The 23,158-nt window shown below is 53.1% G+C and overlaps 1 protein-coding gene across 1 annotated transcript; it reads right to left on the bottom strand.

The window, feature by feature from the left end:
- Window positions 1-1,301: 1,301 nt before the first annotated feature.
- On the bottom strand, window positions 1,302-20,122 carry TGM6 (transglutaminase 6). The gene is made up of 13 exons (XM_045980557.1): window positions 20,116-20,122; window positions 14,065-14,238; window positions 13,307-13,549; window positions 12,450-12,568; window positions 11,074-11,202; window positions 9,453-9,630; window positions 8,797-8,935; window positions 6,558-6,661; window positions 6,237-6,479; window positions 5,255-5,596; window positions 2,743-2,897; window positions 2,308-2,441; window positions 1,302-1,455 (listed from the first exon to the last, which is right to left on the bottom strand). Exons 1-13 carry the CDS (start codon window positions 20,120-20,122, stop codon window positions 1,302-1,304), a joined length of 2,121 nt encoding a protein of 706 aa, XP_045836513.1.
- Window positions 20,123-23,158: the final 3,036 nt, after the last annotated feature.

Consider the following 23,158-nt stretch of genomic DNA (forward strand, 5'->3'; position numbering starts at 1 on the left):
ACCCCTGAGGAAATGGCTGACCACTCTGGACCTCCAGTGACCCCTCTTAGATGGATGGGATCAGCATCCCAAACTTCAGTTTGAGCAGGGGGGTCCTCCATGCCTTGGGGTTCTCCAAGCTGTCATGCTGCGTAGAATTGTCAGACAGATGCCTTCACCGATGCCTCGGTCACAAGGACCACCCATTGCACACTGTCTGTGCATTTGCCTGACCTCCTTGTACCAAAGACTTTCTATGTAAGTTGTTCCCACTTTAATTCACGTCCAGGAGGTGTCTCACTGCCGATGAGCCTGTTTTGTTGTTGTGCAGATGACTTAAATTCTATGATTTGTTGTCATTCTTTTGGCTATCTAGAACATTCTGAGCTGATGTCCAGGACCTGCACGGTTATCCTCAGGCCCTGGTGGTCTCCACTCCAGTCCTTGTCCCAGAGGCCTCTGTCCCATTTTGAGGCTAAGAACATGATTGTGTGTACTGTAAGCTTTTGGTGGTGTTTTTGTACACTGAATGCTGTTCTCATTCTCAAAAATTCAACCCCCGGGCCTGTGGTAGGAGACCCCTGATGACCACGATGAGATCAGATTTGGGGCTTTGTCCTCAGATGCCATCAGCCTCTTCTATCTTCAGGGTCCTCTCGGATGCTGGGCCCAGGTCTTCACAGAGGGAAGATCTCCCATTGCTTCCATTCTAACGATTTTTCAGCACATGACTTTGGGGTAAAGTTTAAATGGTATGAGTGGCACGCACGCGGGCCCCAATTCTGTCTCTTACTCACCTATGGCTGTGGGCAAGGCTCTTCCTTCTGTGTAAAATGGGAGTGTTGGGGATGTTAGGGGCCAGCTCTAACACTTTGGGGTCCTTTGCAGAGCTGGGAGGACGTTCTTGGGTCTGGAGCTGGTCAGAGCACGGAGGAGCTGAGAGAGAAGCGAGGAGAACACAGGGTCGGCCAGGGTGATGGTGAGCAGACAGGATGGGAGGTGGCAGAGCTGGGTGGGCCTCGGGTCCTGTGAGGCTTGGTCTGTCAGCCTCCCAGCCAGGAGGATGATCGCTAAAGGTGAAAGAGGCTCCCTACGTCATCCGTCATTGTCCAGAAGTTCAAGGATTGCTGATTAACAACTTATTTTACAGATGGGGAAACTGAGGCCCAGGAGAGCAAGGGACTTGTCCAGATTCACCAAGTAGGGCAGAAACTGAAGAACTGGAACTCAGGCCTCCTGGCTCCCAAGCAGGAGAGACAAAGAGGTGGATAAGAAAGGAACGGGGGCCGTCTCCTCCCCTCTCAGTCCCTTGTGGCGGCCGGTCACTTGGCTGCGGCCACATGGATGATCACAAAGCCCTTGATGTCTGGGAAGTGGGGGCTGACAAGGTCCACCTGAAGCTGCCTCGGGCCACTCTTGGTCGGGGTGATGTTGAACTGGACCGAGGCCCTCTCCTGGGGCTCCAGGGTGGGCACACTGGGGAAAGGGGATGGAAGAAAGGCAGATCATCAGTCCCTTCCCTTTCTGAGTCTAGCCTGCCATCTCCAGAGCCTTTGGGATCAAGGTCACACCTTAAGACTGACACTCAAGCCTTATCAGTATGCTTCCAGCTTAATTTTCCCTTCCACCACTTCTTACTCTTTCCAGCCAGCCAGGTTTGTCCTCTCCCTGTGCCCTGGACACTACTTTATGCATCCTCTCTCGGGTCTCTTGTCTGCACTGTTCCTCCCACCTAGGATGCCCTTCCTATTTTAATTGTACCCAAGGACAATATCAAGTCCTTCTTCTTCTTCCATGAGACTTTCCCTGATGACCCCAGCCATTGAGACCTTTGGCTGGAAAGCCTCCATCCTTTTTGATGCCTGAAAAGCGTCTCGATTCATCATTTAAGGCCAATTCCACTGTGGCTTTTCCCTGGTTTCACCCCATCCCCAATTAAGGGCTGCCTCTGCTTCCCTAGCCCCTGGGGATTGATTCATCTCTCTGCACAAATCGCACTGTCCTCATCTGAGGGACCACCCGTCTGTGAGAACACTTCTCCAGGCAGAACCCCATCTGCTCATCTTGGTGTTCCCAACAGTCACCAGAGAACAGGTCATTCTGATTAAGGGTCATGTGAATGAGTGGGTGGGTGAGTAGGTGAGTTATATGACCAAGCCCATGACCAAATGAACAAAGGAAGGAATAAATAAAAGAAGGCTGGTGTGTCTAGGCTGTGAGCTGGTTCCTAGGGGTCCAGAGTCTCTCCCATCGCCCCCACCATTGGCCGCTTCTCCATGGCCCATTGTATAAGGAAGATAGGGCTCCCATTCCCAGGCTGACACTTACTCGATGCTGAGCTGTCCCTGGAGAAGACCACTGCCCTCCACCATCAGCACACAGTCCTCCACTTTCTCCAGAAGAGGGTTGGCCACCATCACTTTCACCACAACTTCCATTCCTACCACGGCGGGGCCCAGCACCTGGAGGGGTGATCCCCATAGATCATTGTCTTCCTCCATGTTCCCAGAGGAGACCCACCGGTCCCAGCTAGGATGCTGACTGGAGTCTGGAATGCGCATGAGTCATGGCTACCCCCTTGCATCCACCTACCCTCTTACTGAACTCCATCATTTTATCGATCCCCCTGCATCCACGCCACTTGTCTCCGCCCTCAAGAGCTGAAGCCAGGGCTAAAATCACAACCACACCAGCCTCTGATGCCTTCCCCCAGCTGTGAAGGGAGCCTGCTGGGAATAGGTGGTGGAGGCAGATGGGACTCACCTTGATGGTGATGAAGTCCTCCAGAGTGATGTCCTTCTCCACCAAGAGCTTCTCTCCTTTGGTGACAAAGCACATAGCAGCCAACAGGATCTTCTTGTCCTCTGTCAGATCTTCCTTATATTGAGAGTAAGATATTGTGATTGGGATCTGTTTCTCTGGAAGGAAAAGGAGAGGCAGAAGTTAGGGGTCTTTCAACAGAACCCAAGAGGAGGAAGGGAAGGCTCCATTCCTTACCACAAACCCAAGACAGGCATTATTATTGTCAGTCCACAAACAATGAAACCTAAGACTCAGAGAGGTTAGTTTCTTGTCCAGTGTTACACAGCAAGTCAATCAAGGAGCCCAGATGAGATGGGATTCAAATTCAAGCCCGTTGGCTACCATGACGCTAGATTGTTTCTCCAAGAACTCCCTGAGGTGTGTTTAAACTTTCCCTAATCATTCCAGATGCAGGTCTCTCAGGCCATTATCAGGAAGCCACTCACTATTTACTGAGCACCTACTATGTGCTAGGTGCAGAGAAGGAGGAGGGTCAAGGTCTGCCTTCATCTTCCAATCCAGTGAGGAGGCCAATCTTCACTGCTTCTCCAAATCTTCCCTCCCCATTAAGGCCCATCCTAGCTGGCCCCCCAGGTGGAAAGCCTTCACGGGTACCCCACTCAGTGATCTCACACCCTCAGCCTTCTGAGCTCCCGTGGTCCTGGACATCTGGGTCTCTCACCAGTCGGAGACACTCTGCCTGTGCTTTTTCGTCTCATGAGCATGGGTCACTATGGGCCCCAGCAGACTGCCAGTCATATCTGGGTGTTTTGGGACCACTGTATGTTCTTTTCCTTTTGGGTACAGTGTGTTCTTTCTGATTTGCCTCTTGGCCCTACCACCCCCTGCTGCTCTTTGGGTGCATTTCTGTCCTGCCCCTGAGGGCATCAGGTTTCAACCTGTGGAAAAGGTCTTTAAAGGATTTGAACTTGGCTCACTTCCTGGTCTCCCAGGGCTTTGCAAAATGGTGGGTGCTTCTTGAATGCCCTGATGCCGATCCACCTGTCAAAACTCTACACTGCTTTATGGGTTTCCTTAGTCCGGTCGATCATGACTGGGAGAATCCTTAACACAGTAACAGCAATAATTAATAATTATAAAAGCTAACTTTTACTCACTTTTGCTGCTGGGCACTTGGAAACACACTCGCTGATGGACTGGTTCAATCCTCGAACAATTCCATGAGTCAGTGTTATCATCTCCAACTTATCCTCTCAATAATCCTGCCAATCCCTACGACAACTTACATGTTCCTTAGGTGGCAGGCATCCCACCAAATGCTTTACATGGGTTACCTTGCATGGCAGGAGATCAGGGGTTCTCAAAGCGTGGTTCTGGGACCAGTGGCATCAGCATCATCTGGGAACTTGTTAGAAATGCGAATTCTAAGCTGCCTCCATAAAATATTATCAAATTGACTCCCGCCGCATATCAAAAGAACGATCTGTATATTTATTTAAAGATTACACATCTATTAAAATGATGGGGATGAAGAACTTATAAAAATATGTAAATAGCAATGTAATGTGAACAGAGAGAGACACTAATAAACACAGAGCGCCCACAATGTAATCAGACATGTTTGGCAAAAAAGCAACAGGCATTTAAAGAAGGAAAACATGTTCACAATTTGTAGGTGGGTGGCAGGATCACAGCTGATCTCTCCCTGTGCCCTCAAAATCTTTAATGAAGACGCATTGCTTTGAATATGAAGAAAAGCCAGGAGAAAGTGCGTGTTAGTTAATATTTCCTTAGGAAGTGTTATTTTGCGATTTGGATTTCGTGAGAGATAAAAAGCCAAAATGCGAAAAAGTGTGTGATGTCTCCTTGACATGTTTTCCCTCTGTCAAAACACACAAGCTTCTGAAACAGGGCCCAGAGGAACAACATCTTTGCTTAATTGAATCCTTAGAATGCAGAATGTTACGTGAGGGGGAGAGGGAGAGAAACAGACAGACACACAGACACAGGAGAGGAGGAAAGGAGGGCTGAGGACAGAGAACATCGTGGAGATGGCAGCTGACATGCACAGAATTCTCAGGACAGGGCCTGGCTCACATAAGCACCTAGTAACCACTGCTTTAGGTCCGTGCCCCTCACATGGGACACCGGAAGCCAGCTGGGCTCCAGAATTTTCTGGATTTTAGGCAGGTGATGAGGGATCCTCCATAGATTGTGAGATGTTCCCAGCAGGGATTCGTTTGGGGTATAAGTATTCACAGAGATTGAGATCACCTCACTTCCTTACGAGTTTGCCACCAGATGACTGTGGACTTCTATTACTAATCTCATTACTTAGCCCCACTGAGCTCAGTTTTCTCACCTGTCAAGTGGGGGCAAGAGGCAAGGCCCTGAACACATGCTTAGCATCATCCCTGTCTTTCCTGGGAATGAGCGCAGGATGCTGGGAAGTACCCCCCTTAGTCCCCCCCGCCCCCAATAAGGGGTCCCCCCCAAGCAAGGGCCTTCCTACCTTCTTCCGGCCCCAGCCGCACTGAGTGGGACTTGCGCAGGATCTCGGCCACCGGCCTGCGGGTGTACAAGATGGTGGCTGCGCTCAGGTTGACTCGGACCTTCTGGGCCCGGGAGGTGAGGTTGGCCAAGCACAGAGCCAGGTTCAGGTCGTGGCCGAGGTTGGGTGGCTCCAGCAACTTGAACTTGCCGGTGATGTTGGGCTTGGCAGCGGGCTCCAGGAGGTCCTCGCGCCAAAAACCACGGCCACCCGCTCTGCGGATGCGGGTCCTCCTTCCGGAGGCTTCCACGCTGAACAGCTTCTTCACGGCCTTGCGGTACACCTGCCTCTCCTTCCGGGACCCTGCGGGCATCGCGCATGGTGAGGCAGGCACCCCTTTCCTTCTCCCCCCGTCCCGGGGCCTCTCTGCTTGGTTCCCCTCCTCTCTAGGCAAAACCACCCCTCCTTTGCCCCCGTCAATCCCAGGAGCCAGATGCATGTCTCAGCCATATACACTGCGTTTGGTTCTGGGACTGTTTAAATACATTTAAAATCAGTTGTTAACAACTTCAGATCGGGAAATTTCGCACAAAATACAGGTTGGCAGCTTCTTTGACAACTGGGTCCGAAGGCTCATTTGATAAAGAGAGCCTGCCCCGTTGTGGACTGGCTGTGTGCCAGGTGTACAGTTCTAGACGCTGTATTCCCTGCCCCCCACCCCCAGAGGTCGGTGCTACTCCCATCCCCATTTTACAGATGAGGAGCCCAAGGTGCAGAGAAGTACAGCAACTCATAAAGGACTCAAGATTTGAACCCAGCAGTCTGGCTCCAAATTCCATGTGTTTAGTTATGCTCCCTTCCCACTGTCTACACGGCAGTGATGGTCGAGAGCTGGGTAATGGCTGCTTCCCTTGCCTTCATAGGCCCAGGCTGGCCTGCGGTTGCCTCTCTGCAGCACAAGGTCACCTTGGGAAACCGACAGAGGCCGCCCTGTTGCCCTCACCTTCTGGATACTTGTAAAGGCCGGTGATGTCCACGCGGGAGTCGCTGCCCACGGCCTTGGTGCTGATGCATCTCCCGATCTTCTTTGTGTCCGAGTATACCCGCTCCCAGCTCTCATCCTTGTGCCACAGCCACGTGATGTAGTCCGCGTTCACCTCCGCGAACACAAAGGGGCCATCGTGGGCCAGGTGCACATCGCCTTCGCGGATGGCGGTGACTGAGGCTGGGCCGCACCGGAACACGCCTGGGCAGGAGAGATGGGTGTGAGCAGCATGGGCGAGGGAAAGCAGGGCATCTGCGACCCACACGGCTGAGACCCTACCTTCGCTCTCCTCCTGGGGGGTGGCGTCCAGAACCTGCCAGCCATTGTAAGAGGGGCCCAGGTCCTGGCGGGCAAACCAGCTCTCATTCCAGACATGGAAGTTCCTGCCGAAGAGAGAGGAGGGGGCGGGGGGTGGGGGGGGGCTTCGGTGAGGACCGAGGCCAGAGGATGGCGAGTTCCTACTGGGAGCCAGGCCCTTGTCCCAACCTGAAGTACTGGGGCTCTATCTTGGGAACCATTCATTGAACCATACTGGTGAGCAGTTCTATATATAATCTGGTAGTGAAATATATGTACATGTGGATACACGTGTGTGTGTATATGTATACACATACATTTGTGAGAATATATATATCTCAATATATGTATACACACACATATGTATCAAGAAACTGTTGTTCAAGGTACCATAAATACCATCACAAATAAGACGGAAGATCTTGCCTTCATGAAGCTTACCTTCTAACAAAGGAGAAGGGCGGCAGGGGGAGAGGTAAAGATGAGAAAGCAGAAAAATAAAACAAACACAAGTAACAATAAACGCTGGGAAGAAAGAGAGAGACCTGAGTGGCAAGTAACCCCTGGAGACCTACTTTAGGAAAAGGACTTCTAAGATGAGGCTTAAATAACAAAGGATTAGCCATCCGAAGACTGATGGGAACAGTGTTCCAGGCAGAAGGATCAGCATGTGAGAAGACCCTGAGACAAGAAAAATCTTTGTGTCTTCAAGGAAGAGAATAAGTACGTATCTCTGGGCTTTGGCCAGCATGGGGGGTAGGCAGGAGTCAGGTTATGCAAAGCTCTGTAGGTCTTGGTAAGGAGTTCAGACTTTAGGTTTCCTGTGTTGAAGACGAGAACACAAGCCTGGCAAAGTGACATCATCTGCACAAGGTTCACACAGTAAGGAAGCAGGAGAGAGAAAGCCTGGTTTGCCTGACTTGGCATCTTTACAGCTGACTCCAGGACTTCTCTTAAGGAGGTAGTGGTCTTTGTGTGGGGGTATATCTGGATAGCACTTGGGTGTAAACTGTTAACTTCTGTGGGGACAGGGGCTCCAACATCAAAAGAGACTTTTTTTTTTCTTGGTGCTTCTGCAGGGAGAAGGAATGAGGAGAACCAAAAGGAGAAGGAAAAGGGAAGAAGAGAGGCAGAGAAAAGGAATGAGACTAGAGATCTGGTTTTTCCTGGTTTTGACCATGGTTTTCAATACAATTGAAAGGCAGACCAGGTTCATGCCCAAGTACTTCCACTCAGTTTGCTGTGTAGCCTTGGACAAGTTACTAACCTCTCTGTGCCTCGGTTTCCGCATTGACAAAACAGGGCTATTAATGCTAGCTTGCTCGCCGGACTGTCTAGAGGAATACATGGGTCAGTAAATGCACAGCTCTTGGAACTGTGGGCCTGGTATAGAACTAGGTGCTCACCGAGTGTGGCGTTATAATTATTTCTAAAACTCTATTTTTATTTCTAAAACTTTATTTTAAAACTGTGTAACATAGGGGCAAGATGAACAGTATTATGTTATCCTGCCGATACCGCGTGGGTAAAAAGTTTGGGAGTGAGGGACTGTGAGTATGTCCGTCCTTGGATCTGCAGAGCCTCCCTGTGAAGCGGTGTAAGGAGCTAGTCTCGGTGTTGCCTCGGTGAGGAAGACAGGAGGCTGGAACCTGGAGGGAGGGAGACTTATCCCTGTAACACATTTGGTGTCTTTTGAATATTAATGCATATGCATGTATTTCCTATTTAAAAAAATTAAATTAGGGCGCCTAGGTGGCTCACTTGGTGAGGCGTCTGCCTTCAGCTCAGGTCCTAATCCTGGGGTTTTGAGATTGAGCCCTGCGTGGAGCTCCCTGCTCAGTGGGGAACCCGCTTCCCCCTCTGCCGCTCCCTCCTGCTCATGCTCTCTCTCAAATAAATAAAGTTTAAAAAAAAAAAAGCCAAAAAGTTAAATTTAAATGCATTGTTTAAACTTTTGTGGGAAGAGTCTTGCTGGAGCCTCGGAGGGAGGTCGTCTCCCCTCCCCCACCCCGAGACATGTTCAGGGCACCCGGCTGCTGGCAGGGGGGAGGTTATAGGGGTGACAACGCAGAGGGAATCTTGGGGAGGGCTCAGAGTCCCACAGAGGGGGAACTGGGGTTCAAGGCAGTCAAATCTTAAGTCCCCCCACACTTGGCCTCTGGGTCACATGTCCCCGGGGCCACCCTTCCTGCAGACAGAACCAGGTGGGCTGGGGACCCACCACATGCTGTCTTCTGTCAGGTCCTCCAGTGTCCGCCCAAACGAATCCACATATTTGTCCACGCTCAGGTTCCTGTCCGTATCATGGGCCGAGTTAAAGTTGGACACAACCCGGGTGGCGATCCCCAGGCACCTAAGGACTGAAAATCAGGAGGCTGGTGCAGCCCCCAGGAGGTGGTAGAGAACTGGCCCCCCCCCGGCAGGTGGCAGGAACCCACATCTGTCACAACCCCTCCGTGTCTCTGTCTGCTTTGCCTGCTTCACTCTCAGAAATACCTCCTTCCCGTACAAACTCACGGGGGACTCCCCAAGACACTACACCACCCCCGTATGAATAGGCAGGCTCTGAGGCTGGCCGAACCTTGGAAGTCCTACAATAGCCACGTAATCGCCCATTTGTTTTCCCTGGGGCCGGGGCGGACTTCTAGGGGCCACAGGACTTGCTCCCGGACACTCAGAGCTCAAGAAAGGAGGAGCTGGGCCTCCTTCTGCAAAATCAATATCAAAATCACGTAAAGGAACTGTCTGGTTTCTCTCATCATTAACCAGACTTCCACTTCCCCTTGCCAGAAAAGGGGTGGAGTCTAGGCAACTGTATGCAAATGAAGGCTAAGGAGGGAGAGGCTCAGGGTGGGGGGACCTTCTGTCCCTGGGTACCTGTGCACATGACTCCAGCGAAGACCCAGCACTGGCCGTATTTGACCGGCTTGAACCTGCCCTTGAACCACTTGTGCAGAATGGCCACGCTGCCGCTCCAGTGCAGGGGGCTGGTGCCGCCTCCGTACTTGCCCTGCCATTGGCCTTGAACCACGCCCCGGTCATTGTTGCTGTTCACCTGGGCAGAGGAGGGCACCGGTCCACCAGCCGATAGGGCTTGCCTCTCCGGGACCTCATCATGGTAATACCATCTCCCACTTTGGATGGCCTACTCAGTGGGGGCCACCCCTTCCTTTTAAATCCCCTGAAAACTGGGGGGATCTGCTGTCTTCAAATACCTGCTTTTGGTACCATTTATCATTTTCAATGACCTTCTGTTGAGATAATCTATTATTGAAAATTACCTATGATTTTACAGCATTTCCTCTTTTAAATGATCTGTTTTGGGGCCTGTTGGTAGTATCATTATAGAGGCAGCTAGCATTCATTAGATGCTTACTGTATGCAGGCAGTATTCTAAGGGTTCTGAGCACACTATATTAACTTTCTTTAAAGTAGGTTTTGTTAGTTTCTTTCTTTCTTTTTTTAAAACGGATTCAGAGAGTTTAAGGAACTGGTCACAGTCAAGCAGAAATTAGCAAAAAGTGTGGGTGACCCTCAAATTCAGGACTTTTGACTTGGAGGCTGTACTGCTATCCCACAGGGCTGTGACTCTCCACTGTCTGGAAATGGTCACTGCTTTTGAGTCCCTGGGCTCCCACATCTCTCCAAGATCTCAAGGAATGAAGAGTATCAACTATAAGAAAATCTGCTTCATACAGTTTTTGGAATCACAGATACCCAGCCACTGATCTTAGCACCTGCGTGCAGTGGGCCTTCTGGCTTTCTTTGGGAGGAGGAGGCACTGTTGCGTGTAAGAGAATAAGGACGACACTCCTCCCACAGAGACATGGGCCTGTTATCCCCTCCCTGAATCTGGGCTGGCCTGAGACTGCTCTGACCCATGCCTATGGCAGAAGGGGTGCCGTGTCAATCTCCAGGCCCTGGCCTTCTGCATCTCAAAGCTTCCTGTGCTTCTGTTTTGAACCATTGTGTGGCGAGAAGCCAGCTGCTCTGTCTGATTACCAGAGATCGCCATGCTGTGAGGAAGCCCAAGCTAGTCACATGGAAAGGCTGCATGGAGAGAGACGCACGACTAGCCAGCCTCAGCGGTTCTGACCAGCCCAGCCCAGGGGCCAGACCCAACAGTGGGCAAACCAGCTTGCCATCCCAGCTCCAGCAGACACAGCATGGGACAGAACCAAAGAACCCCTCCCTGCCTGCTAGAACCCAGGCCTCAGACACATGGTCTCATGAAACCCGTCCAGCCATCGGCTGCCATTCAGACACTCCCGGCTGGAGCCTCTTGGGGCCATCCTCACGGTGCTCTGCCCAAGTCCCTGATCTATAAAACTTTAAGCACAATAAGTGGCTGTTTTGCACCTCTGAGTTTTGGTTGCGATTTGGGGCAGCCGCAGAGAATTTGAACAAAAGGCGACTGGGAAAATCAGAGGGTGTGTCCCCGGGGTTGGCTCAGGGACCCAGGAGGACGTGTGTATGCAGGGATGGTGGGGCTCCTCACCATGGCACTGATGGACCTGCTGACATAGATGGGGTCGTGGCGGCGGGACACGTCGGTGGCGGGGTCGTTTTGGTGAAGAGGACTTCGGTCCAGGATGGAGAGGCAGATGTTCAGGATATCCTCCTCAAACTGTCCCCAGAGAGGCTGTGCTTAGAGGCCAGAGCCTCGCTGTATTCCAGAGCCTCCCACCATGCTTACCCAGTGGGTCCCTTGTGTCGTGCAGGGGAGTTTGCCTGCTGCCACTCTGGGGACACCGCAGAGTGTCCCCAAGTCTCAGGAATTTTCCCTCAAAGAGTCACTGGGAACCAGAAGTTCAGCCTTAACCATATCCCTCCCTGCTCAGTAACCAGCTCCCCCTACCCACAGTGAAGTTTGTGGTGAGTAAACCAGCCACATCTAGCCCCCCCGGCACACCCCTTTTGTTTAACTGACTTTGTCAAAGACGTTTGAATGAACTGACAACACTTAAAAACTGGAGGGGTTTTGCGTACAAATGAAGATTCCTGGTCTCTGACGGATCTTTTCAGGTCTGGGGATCCCTGGATTCACTTTCCCACATGGCAAGGAAGAGGCGAGTGCTGGGGAACGGTTTCCCCTAAGTGGACCCCAGACGATCCAGTACCTGGTCCCTACCCAGTCCCCGAGCCCCTGATTAACCTCTGGTTTCTCTGCCTGACAATCAGGGTCCCTAACTCACCCTGCCAACCTTTCTCCAGGGCACCCAAAGCCCAGGCGGACCGGACTCCTCTAGCAGGGTCTCCTCTGCTCCCTGACTCCCGCCTCCATGCTGCCATGGGCTCTGCTCTCCACCCGGCCACGTCGTGCCCGGCTCAGGACACCCAGCCCTGATACCACGAGCCTCTGCCATCCGCGAGGTGGATTTTTCCTTCGCGCTTTTCTGATTCCCCCCGGCCCCATCTCTACCACTCAGATGCCCTCCTTGCCTCTGCCATCACACCTTTTATTGTAACTGGTTATCTGCTCAGTGGCTCTTAAGTGTGGTTCCAGACCAGCAGCAGCAGCACCACCTGGGACCTCATTAGAAATGCACATTCTCAGGCCTCACCCCAGATCTCTGGGGGGCGGTGGGGGCAGCCATCTGTGTGTTTGAAAGAACCCTCCGTGGGATTCTCGTGCACCCACGAGGCTGAGAACCCCTGATGGAGGCTCTTTATTCTTCTATGATGCACCATACCCGAAGCACCTCCCCTTCCCAAGGACCCAGTCCAGGCTTTGGTTAGTGACTGAGCAGATTTGCTCTAGGAGTCAGCCCGGCTTGTCCCCGCTGGGAGGAAGTGAGCAGAGAGAAGGGCCCCTGGGCTGACTTTCCGTGCATCCCAGCCTGCATCCCCCGTCTGGCCTGTGCCCATGGAGACCTGCCCGTAGTTCCAGCCCTGGGCTCGAATGTGCTTCTCCACGCCTCGGAAAATGATCCCGCTGTCATTCAGCACGTACTCCTGTCTCTCCTCTTCTGAATCCAGAAACACGTCGTCCTCTGAAAAGCAGTTGTCGGGCCCAGCATGGGCTGGGGTTCTGGCCTTGCAGGCCTGGGGCAGGGGCTACATCAAGGAGAGCAGCGGGATGGTGTCTGGAAGCTTGGAATGGGGTAGGGGAGGTGGGGGGAGGGCAGAGGGGCTGCGGGCTCCTAGGCTACCTTCTGGCCAAGCCTCATTTCACCTGGGGACTCCATTCCCCAGGCAGAGACCCACCCCAACCCAGCCCAAGGCTGAGGGCCTTCAGGAATCCTGACTCTTTGGGTGACCCTGCTTGGTGTTGACAGCAGCCTCACGTTTCTTAAATATTAATCGGAGTACTGACCCTTGTACTCTTGTAATGTACTTTGTACATCACAAGCATCAGCACTATGACTTCTCACCATAATCCCACGAGGGGTTACCGCAGATGGGGAAACCAAGACTCACAGAGGGAGGCGACTTAGCAGAGTGGGGACTAAACCAAGACTGCTGATGGCAGGAGCCTGGGCATCTGTTCCCACAAAGTCCCATCCTTGCTGACTGGCCCCACACACCAAAAACCACTGATTCCTGCCCCTCTGGCACAGAATCATTGTAGGGCCTGCTACCAGGTTCCTCTGCCTAGTCACAGCTCTTGCCAAGCTCTTGGCATTCACCTCTGTGTTGCTTAGCTTGCCTCCCAGATCCCCTGCTAAGGGCAGGCCCACCTCTAGGACAGCTTCCCGGAAATCTTCTGCCTTGGACGTGCCAGCTCCTACCTGGGCACCACGGGTTGAAAAGGAGAATGAATTCACCCAGCTTCCGGTCATTTTGTTTTCGGCGAGAGGAGACCCTGGTGCTCATCAGGTAGCGGCCAATGACAGCGTTGGGAGGGCTGGTGATGCTGATGGTCACGGTGTTCTCCATCTGAGCCTCCTCCACAACTGTCCAGTTCTTACCCACTTCCGGCTCCGATACCTGGAACACAGCTTTGGTGTGGCGTTCCTCAGAAGCCTGGGGTCCTGGCAGAGAGGAGAGGAAATCAGGAGACCCAGCCATCCCTAGGAAACCCAGCTCTAGAGAAGCAGAAAAGCTACAAGCCTGGAATGCCAACCTTCACGCCCTGAACCGCCGAGCGACTGCTGGGGTCCACCTCCGCTGTTCCTGATTTCCCACCCACCTCCTGGATCTAGGAGAAAGTAACAGGACCCCTGAAATCAAAGTCTGTCATTTGTCTGTCTAGGAAAGAAAAGCCTGGGCTCCAAAATTCCCTGAAGAATTTCCATAGTTTTCCAGAGCCCTAGATTCCTTAGCAGGCAGAGAATTCCAGCACAGGCGTCATCTCTCTCACCACCTGCTGGCAGGGCCTGCTGGCCGTCCGCAGCAGGTGGTCATCAAAAGCCTCTAGGGGTCAGAGCTCAGCCCACCTGCGGGGAATGGGACTCGCCTCCCTGCAGTCTGTGCGGATGACCAAAGGGTCTCAGATCACTGGATCTTTCGGATGTAGACCAGCCGGGGGTGCTGGCGAGACTGTTACCTGTCTCCACCGTGAAGATGATGGTCTCCTGGTCCTCCAGGGGTCTGTTCAGCTCCAGCACCAAGGTGAATGCCTGGCCCCTGCGAACCACGAGCTCCGGGCCTGGGTACTCCTGGGTGTGGTGGGCGGCACCGTTCTTCCGGCTCAGCCAGTCCACCTCGGTGACTCTGCTCCCTGAGCAGGGAGAGGACAGGGAGGTGAGGCTAAGCCCTGGACACGCATCTCATCCACGTCTGCTGTGCCCGCCCACCTGTTTCAACCTGCCAGTCATTTGCTCATGCAACTACTTTTTATCATATGCAGTCGTTCTGGTTATTCACAGTACTTAGGTTACCTAAAGTCACCGGGAATGCCGAATTAGCGAATACTGAGCCATGACTCTTAGCCTGACTCCCAGAGCCCAGCCCCCTGAGCACCCAGCTGACAGCCAGCACCGACTCAGCAGCCATGGGACAAGCCATCTTGCAAGTAAATCCTCCAGCCTCTGGTCATGTGCTGCCTCCACTGATCCCAAATGAAGCAGAAACCAGCTGCCCCACCAAGCTCTGCTCAGAATGTGGGTTTGTGAGTGAGAGAATGATTGCTGTTGTTTTAAGCCTCTAAGTGTAGGGGTGGTTTGTTATACAGCAGTAGTTAGCTGAAACATGCAGGCGGCCCAAGAATCACTGGGATGGAATTTTCCAACAGGCCCAGTGGGATCAGGACCCAAAGTTAGATTTCGTTTAAATAGTATCAGTAAATGTGACCTCTTTCCTTTTTCTCTCCTTCCTTCCCTCCCTTTCTTCTTTTAGACGGGGGTGGCTCAGAGGGAGAGGGAGAGAATCTTAAGCAGGCTCCACGCCCAGCTCGGAGCCCCATGTGGGGCTGGATCTCACCACCCTAAGATCATGACCCGCGCCAAAATCAAGAGTTGGACGCTTAACCCACTGAGCCATCTAGGGGCCCCCGTGATGTGCCTTTTGCATGCAAGTTTGGGTTGTCAGTTCATACTGTATTTTACCGACAAAAATTGAGACCCAGAGATGGAAAGAAAGGGGCTTCTTGCCTGAAGACACCAAGTCCAGCCATACCCTGTACGGGGACAGGCCAGAACGGATGCAATTGTTTTTTTTGTGTTTTTTTGTTTTGTAGGGGATGAGTGGGGAGCAGGGGGTAATTATCTCAGTGTGGCACGCCCTAGGGATTCTTGTAAGGTGGGTGGTTAGGAGCTAAAAAGAGTCCCTGGGCTGAGGGTCATGGGTTCAAGTCCTTAGGGATCCCACCTTGGCTTCCCCTTTCCCTGTCACAGTCCAGACCAGCTCCAACACCCACCCCCGACCCCCGTCATCCCTGGGCTCCTGGAGCCTCATCAGAGTGGGGAAAAAGGGGTAGAATGAGTCACAAATGCCATTATCTGTCATTATCCCCAAATCTCAAAGACCATCTCTCTCACAGCTTCCTGCCAGGGTCAAAGTCCCTTCTCTGAATTCTGGGTGGCTGCAGGGTCATAGCTCCTGCTTGTGTACCTCTGAGGGGCGGCTCACCACCTGCTCAGATGTTAAAAAGTTCTTCCTTCCCTGGAACCAAAGACTTTTCTTCTCGAAACATAACCCCCCCCCCACCAGTTTGTCCCCACGCTGCCTTTCCCTCACCCTCCCAGAACACAGCTGTTCCTTCTGGCCCAGGACAGCTTCACAGAGCTGTGACTGAGAAATCCTGCACTGCCCCCTCCTCACGCCATACCTGCCCTGACCCAGGAGGTCCCCGCTCCAGTCCCCGTTCCATCTGTACTCGTGAGCATCACACCCTCATGACCTGGCATCTGTGGGCTGATTGTCCACGCTGGGGGCAAGGTGTGGCGATTCCGTGGGGAGCAAGCAACTCTTCTGGTGATTACAGCCCAGGGGGCCCCAGCTGGTGTCCTCCTCAGCCTGCGGGGACCACTGGGCACAGAAGGGGGGAGCCTATGTGTGGAGCAGCCCAAGGCCAGGAGATAGCTGTGCATGTAGGATGGCTTCCAGAACCCCGATGTCTCCTCCTCCACATGCTCAGCTCCAATTCTGCTGAGACTAAGACTGTGTCTCCAATCAGTCATCAAGGACGTCCAGACATAACTGTTCGCTTACAGGTCTCTCTCCTCCATCGTGAGTGCCGTGAAGGCAAGGCCTGGGTCTCATTCTTTCTGGGTGGTATGAGCCCCGCTCGGGGCCCAGAGCAGTGTAGAGGCTCAGTGAATGTTGGTTGGATGAGTGAATATCCCTCCCTGTCCCTCTGCAGGGACAAGGGTGTGAAAAGGGGAGCTCCCCAGCTTCCTGGCACACCCTTGGGATGAACACCTGTGCCCCGTCAGTTGCCCACACCCTGTCTCCCCCCCACCCATCCACTCATAATCCCCTCTGTCAAGCCACCGCATTCCAAAGCCTGCCCTTCCTTCCTGTCTTCCTTCCCTCTGCAGTCCTGGGCCTAGGTGAGGTTCCTGCCACTGGTTCCCCCCCCCCCCCGGTGGGATAAGGGTTAAGTCGCTTCCTCTCTCTGGGCCTCAGTTTCCTTATCTGTGAAATGAGTCTAGAAGAGCTTTTCCAGTTTGGGTTGTTGGTGGTTTGCTGAATTGAGTGTTTCTGATTCCCTTGGGATTCTTCTCGGCAGCTCCCCACAAGATGCCCCCCAATCTCCGAGCGCGCACAGACAGAAGCTTGTCCCACCGACTCTGGGTGGGCGCGGAAGGGATGGGAGATGCAATGTCCCATCAAGGACTTCTCTGCTCCACAGCACACCTGAGGCCCTGAGGATAGAATGGAAGACGTCTGTCTTCCCTGGGCCCCCACCTTGGGGAGATGCTGGGCAAGTTCTGGCCCTGAACTCAGGGTCCACGGATGCCCAACCTGAGGCTGTAACCCCCAGATACATGGAAAGAGGGATGCCATAAGAGCATTCTCTCTGCCTGAACCATCACCCCAAAGCCTCATGGCCCCTCCAGCTGCTTTCCTTTCCTTCTCCCACCCTTCTTCCTCTCTCAGCCTTCCTTTACACTGGGACTAGACGCCGATTTCAGAAGCACACACGTCAGTTCAAACGCAGACTTCACCTGCCACTAGCTGTGTGACCTGAGGCAAATGACTGAACCTCTCTGAACCTCAGTCTCCTGGTGAAGATGGGCATTGTGATAGGAGCTGCCCCCTCATATTGTAGCCCTGAAGTGAAACCAGTCACGGGGAGTGCTGGGAGCAGCGCCTGGCACACACGAGGTGCTCCGTACGCATGCGTGCCGGGACTCCGATGATCCTCAGCACTTGTCAAGGGCCGCTGGCGGCCGGTCCAGTGTTCTACCAAGCAGTGTTCTCCCGAATCTTCCACTTACTGGCTGTGTGGCCCTGGCTAAGTGAAGGGACCTCTCTGAGGTTCAGATGGCCTTCCCTGAGAAGTGGCAATAAGACTAATACTTTGCTCACAGACTTTTCGGGAAGATGGGGTAAGGACCACAAGTAGGGCAAGGAGAAAATGCATCTCCTAAGCCTGGAAATCCAGAGAGCAAGAGGAGCCATTAATAAACACTCTGGGAAACAAGCTTCAGGCAGGGCGAGCTGTCTCTATATATGGTACCATTAGCCCAGTGCTGGGTCCCCAGTTCGCTGGGTCAGTGCATGGGTGAGGGGAGGGGGCATGGGTGAGGGGAGGGGCCTCCTACTCTCTCCACATCTCCTCCACTGCCTCGGTCTGCCCCTTCCCTGTTCCCACACATATTGTTTTTCTTTGTACTCCCCCTCTGCTGAAATGACCGCACGGCTCCAACAGCCTCTCGGCATTTTCTAGCTCATGCTGTTTAGTCCATCCTGTTACTATGGAGAAACCCAGCTTCCTCGAGGAGAAGGGACTCTTCTGACTGCACAAGGGTCAGCGTGTCATTCTCCCTGCTCCAGAACCATTAGATCCACAGCCACGATGCTGCCATTCAAGGTCCCTCACTGTCTGCCCCTGCCTGCAACTCCCCGCCCGGCCAAGGGCATCTTCTCTCCAGCTCACTGGCTCACCGGTTGGCCCTAGACCTCAGCCTAGGAACGAGTCCTCCTTGGAGGAAACAGTTGCCGCCCGCACTCCCAGCTCTTCACCACCAACCCACCCCCAACCCCAGCTCCTTGGGTGACACCAGACAGCTGGTGATGCTCTCCTCCCCAGATCTCTGTCTCAGCCCCAGGGCTGACCCCCAAGTGGGGCTGAGCCCAGGAGGCTGTGTTGACGCCAGCGATCTCTCCCAGACTCCGGACTCCGCGTAATTGTTTTTTAATGGGCCCCATTATGACCCTATCCTTAGTGTGCATCATGAGCACCTGACATCCACAGCTAAATGATTAATTGGGGAGTTGCCTGGGGCCACCACCCAACCTCCCTTTCCTTTCTGGTCCTGTTGGGCGGCCGGCCTCTCTCACCAGTAGGCAGTAGTGAGAACATCTCAGCTAGAACCTGCCCAGAGTATGTCCTTCGAGTCTTAGAATTTCCGAGCTGAAAGCTTATTATAATCCAATAATGGCAAAGGGGTCTCAATTCATTTGCTGGCACCGATTGACTGGTAGGACTACTTGAAGAACTATGTTGGGAAGAGTGCGGGGGCCATATCCAGGCCCTGTAGGGGAGAGTTCGGGGCTCAGCTAGAGATATCTGCTATAGAAAGCAAGGAGAGGAGCAAAAGCACGCAGGCCATGCACTCTGCTTTCAGAATTCGATGTCTTGGTCATTCACACACGGATTCCATGTGAGCAGGTGCCTTCTGCTCAGAGGAGTAGGTCCCCAAGAAGCCAAGAAGACCCAGAAGACCAGGGAACTGAATTCGACCTAACTAACCGTCACTTCGATGTGATGGGTCTCCCCCTGTTATGTTACAGGTGGAGAAACTGAGCTTCAGAGAGAGGACTGACCACCCAGCAAGTTAGTAATGGCTCAGACATTGGATCCCTGCCTCTGCCTCTGCACCCGGAAGGCTCCCTTCTCAGCAATTAAACTTTGCCAACTTTAAGGCAGACAGTATATCAGATAATTAGGGAAGAGGGACCTCTAGGTGCGCCCTGAAAAGTAGATCCCGAAGGAAGCAGAGCCAATCCTCCTGGAGCCCAGGGCTAACAGGGCAGAAGCAGCCTCTGCCCTCGAAACAGCAGTCTGGGTTGTGAGCTGGGGGGTCCCCGCCCTCAGTGAGCAGACAGACCCAGCCCGAGAGCCAGGAGGGCCCAGGATGACCGTGAATGTTAGCACCTGCCAGGGTGGAGTGAGAAGAAGTTCAAATATGACAAGGAAATTGAACGACCTGCCTTTGAAAGTCAGAAAATAAACAAGAGTTGACTCATATGATTGTCACATGACCCTGAGCACTAGAAGACAGAAGGGATAAAATTAGGAACATCCTTTAAAGACCTATGAGAGTAGGACCCCTGCGTGGGCTGACTTGCTCACCCCTGGACCCCAGCACCTAGCAAGAGGAAGCATAAAATACGTAATCGTTAGCTAGAGGGTGAATTCCTGGGGTGGAGGGGAGTTGGCCCCTCCCTAATTGGGCCCTACAGCGGGGTGGGGGCACATTTTCCGAGTCTGCTGCCTACGAGGCCCCATGTGAGATATTGCGGGGCATTTGGCACACTTGGTCTCATCGTTCCTCACAGCAGTCTCCGTGGGATGATTTGTATTATAATTCCCATTTTATAGACGGGAGGATGGAAACACCAAGGGTAATTTCTCTGACTCAAGGTCACATAACTCTTTTCACCTCAGAGCTGCTCCTGTCTTCGATTCTTTGGGGTGGGAATTTGAAGAGGACCCAGTCCATAGGGCCTTTCTCTGCCCCCCTCTCTCTTCTCCTGCTTGCCAGGCAGGTGGGAAAGTCCTGGCTGCAGGCCAGGAAGGGCTCTGCCACAGCCTTGTTGGGCCATCTGGGGATGACCTCTGTGTTCTCAGGAACATGAGGGAACAGCGCATGGATCCTGCAGCAAGGCAATCCTAAGGATCCGTGCTCAAAGTTTCACCGCACAGACACCCCATTTCCTGAAGCTCCCCCCTGTGCCCTGAGGCCCCCAGGCCCTGCCCACTCACCTGCCATGCCGGAACCGGCCTGCTCCTGCTTCCTTGGTGTGCAGTGTGCAGACTGTCTGGACGGTGTGTCGGAGCACCAGCCTGCCCCGTGCTCACAAGACAGATCTCGGGGTGCTGCCCGGCAGGACAGTCAGGATCCTCGGGGAGGCGTGGCCCTTCTTACCCTAGCAGCGACACCTAATCACCCACTAATTGCCCTGGTTTGCTCCTCAAGGGTGTCCTGTGTGGGAGTGGCTTCAGCCAAGAGGCTTTCCGAACACAGATTTGGGAACTGGTCTGTGGGAGAAACTGAGGCCCAGAAAGGTCAGGAGACTGGCATGAACAGAGGAAGGGGGAGAGGAAAGCCAATGGGAACTGGGTGTGTGGTCTCCCATTGTCACCCTCCCAGCAGCCTTCTGATGAGAACACAGAGCCTCAGAGAGAGTGCCCTCCAGGTAGAGGGCGATAAGCTGCAGGTACTGGGCCGGGACCCAGGCCTCACGGCAACTGCTCTGGGGCCGTCTTCTCCCATCCTGGGTGAGAGGAAGAGGTTCCGGGGCCACAGTGCTCTCTTCTGTGCGGGCTCCAGAGGTGACTTCAGGGGTAAGGCCTACCGTCCTCCCTGGGCCGTGCCCCCAACCGTGACACACCCTCCGTCTCCCGCACGCCCCACCGACAGGCTCGGCCTTCGGGGAGGAGCCCTGAGTTTCAGAGAGAGAAGCTTCAGACCCATGTAGGCCTGGGTTTGAAGGCCAGCTCTTCTCCTGGTCACAGGAGCTGTAAAATGAAGACAGGGGCCTCTCCTTACAGGGCGACCCTGGGGGTGCCTGGGATAACACAGGGACCCAGACTCACCTGTCCCTCCTCTCTTGCAGTCGCTCATGCTGTGGGACTTGGCCCATTTCTGACCTTGTCCACCTCTTCAAAGTCTGCAAACTTTCCAGTTTGGGACACTTCTGAGCTTTGGGGTGGGACGATGGGGTTGGCATGCTGCCTTGCCCCTCTGCCTGCATGAAATCCACCCTGGAAATTAGGAGGAGAAACTGAGGGCCAGTTTCTCTCTGGGCCCAGACAGCCTGATTGCTTGGACTCCTCGCAGGGTCTCCCCGTGTCAATGAAACTGCCAGGAGTGAAATCAACCTAGGCTATTGGGAGGAGGTCAATAAGAAAGAGGGGAGTGGCCCTTGGCTTCAAAGCCAAGGCTAATTCATCTTGACTTTGCGAGCTGGCGCCAGCCTAAAACTTAGAGACCTGGCAGCCTCTGGTGCCCATGACCTTGAGCAAGACCTCTCATCTCAGAACCCTGGCTTCTCTACCTGTGACCTAAAAAGACCAGCTGAAAGCATGAAGCATCCTCTTAGCTCACAGACTGAGATCCCAGCGCTCCAAGACTCCCGACCTCAAAGCTTCTGAAAGTCTTACCTCGTGGGATGAAATAAAAGGAATTTTATTTTCCTGGGAGCTGGGAAGGAAGTTTCTCTCTGTTGGTATGTGCCCTGAAGGGATGACTTGGGGCCCACAGAGGCTGGGTGGGGCTGGATCAGGGAGGAGAGGGGGAGTGGGAGGGCTATGGAAGGAGGGGGGCAAGAAGGGGTGAGGTCAGCAAGTGCTGTGCACGGTGGCTTCCTGTGATCACCTGCGCACGCAGAAAAGTGTATAAAACCTCCAAGTGTTTGATGTGGAAAGTGACAGAGGGGTTGAATTCTGCTCACCAGTTTGATGCAGGGCAAAACATCTTTAATGGGCTGTTCGCAGGCCTGCACTGCCTTTAATTACTGCCTCCTGGCCCGGGGCCAGGCTGTTCCTTCCCCCTGCCCTGCAGCCTGAGGACCCGGCCCACTAAAGCTGCTTGTCGGCCTGTGCGGGTCAGGCTCCTCCCCACTAATCACTGTCTCATCCGGGGCCCTTTATATCTTTCATCTTGGGTTTTCCTGGACTTGAGCTCCCGGAAAATAGGGCCTTTAAAAACACCCTCCTGCCCAGCCCCAAACAACTCCAGACGACAAGACAATTCGTGCTCAAGCTTAGAGGAGACCAGTGTACTCCGGGATGAGAGCCAGGAGACTGGGCTCTGTTATCTCCCGGCCAAACTGGCTGTGTGACCCTCGGCCAGTCACTTAACCTTCTCTGGGCCTTGGTGCCTAATGAAATTGCAGATTAGGTCTTACCAGTTCCAACTTTTCTCTGATTCCACATGATCACGCAGGAACCGAAGACTGGGACATCTCAGGATACCCCAGTGTTGCATAACAAATTAGATCCATGCCTGTGGAATAAACACATGCTTTAAGAACGGTGTGCTTTTTCAGGACTCCTGGATGGCTCAGTTGGTTAGGAGTCTTCCTTTGGCTCAGAACATGATCTCAGGGTCCTGGGATCAAGCCCGGAGTTTGGCTCCCTGCTCAGTGGGGAGTCTGCTTCTCCCTCTGCCCTTCCTCCCCACTAGTGCTTTCTCTCTCTCTCAAATAGATAAAACAATTATTTTTTAATATTTTATTTTTTTATTTGACAGAGCAAGAGAGTATGCACAAGCAGGGGGAATGGCAGGGCAGAGGCAGAAGGAGAAGCAGACTCCCCACTGAGCAGGGAGCCCGATGCGGGCTCTGATCCCAGGACCCCAAGATCCTGGGGTCAGCTTAACTGACTGAGCCACCCATGTGCCCCTAATAAATAAAAATCTTTAAAAATTGTTTGCTTTTCTGACTGTAAAGATAATATACACTCATGTAGAAAATCCAAGCAATATAGAGAAAGAAGAAAGTATACAGGCATGTCACTGCAAACATATGTAAAGAAATTCACCTGCACCCTGCTGTACAGAGACGGGAGTTGATAGCCTAACCTTTTCACTTAACTGTATAACGTGCTCATTTCACGCTCCCTTTCCAGATCACGGAATACACACGTGCACAGTCATGACTAGTGGCATTTCTAGTGCTAATTTATATACATTTGCTTACTTTCCCTGAATTGATGGGAATGTCATTTTTTCTGGGTTTTGCCCTTAGGAAGAAACGTCATGCTCTTTGTAGAGCTGTGTTGGCGTCCTTGCATTTCTGTTTCG

The sequence above is a fragment of the Meles meles genome, chromosome 16, assembly GCF_922984935.1.
Source record: "Meles meles chromosome 16, mMelMel3.1 paternal haplotype, whole genome shotgun sequence".
Lineage (NCBI taxonomy): Eukaryota > Metazoa > Chordata > Mammalia > Carnivora > Mustelidae > Meles > Meles meles.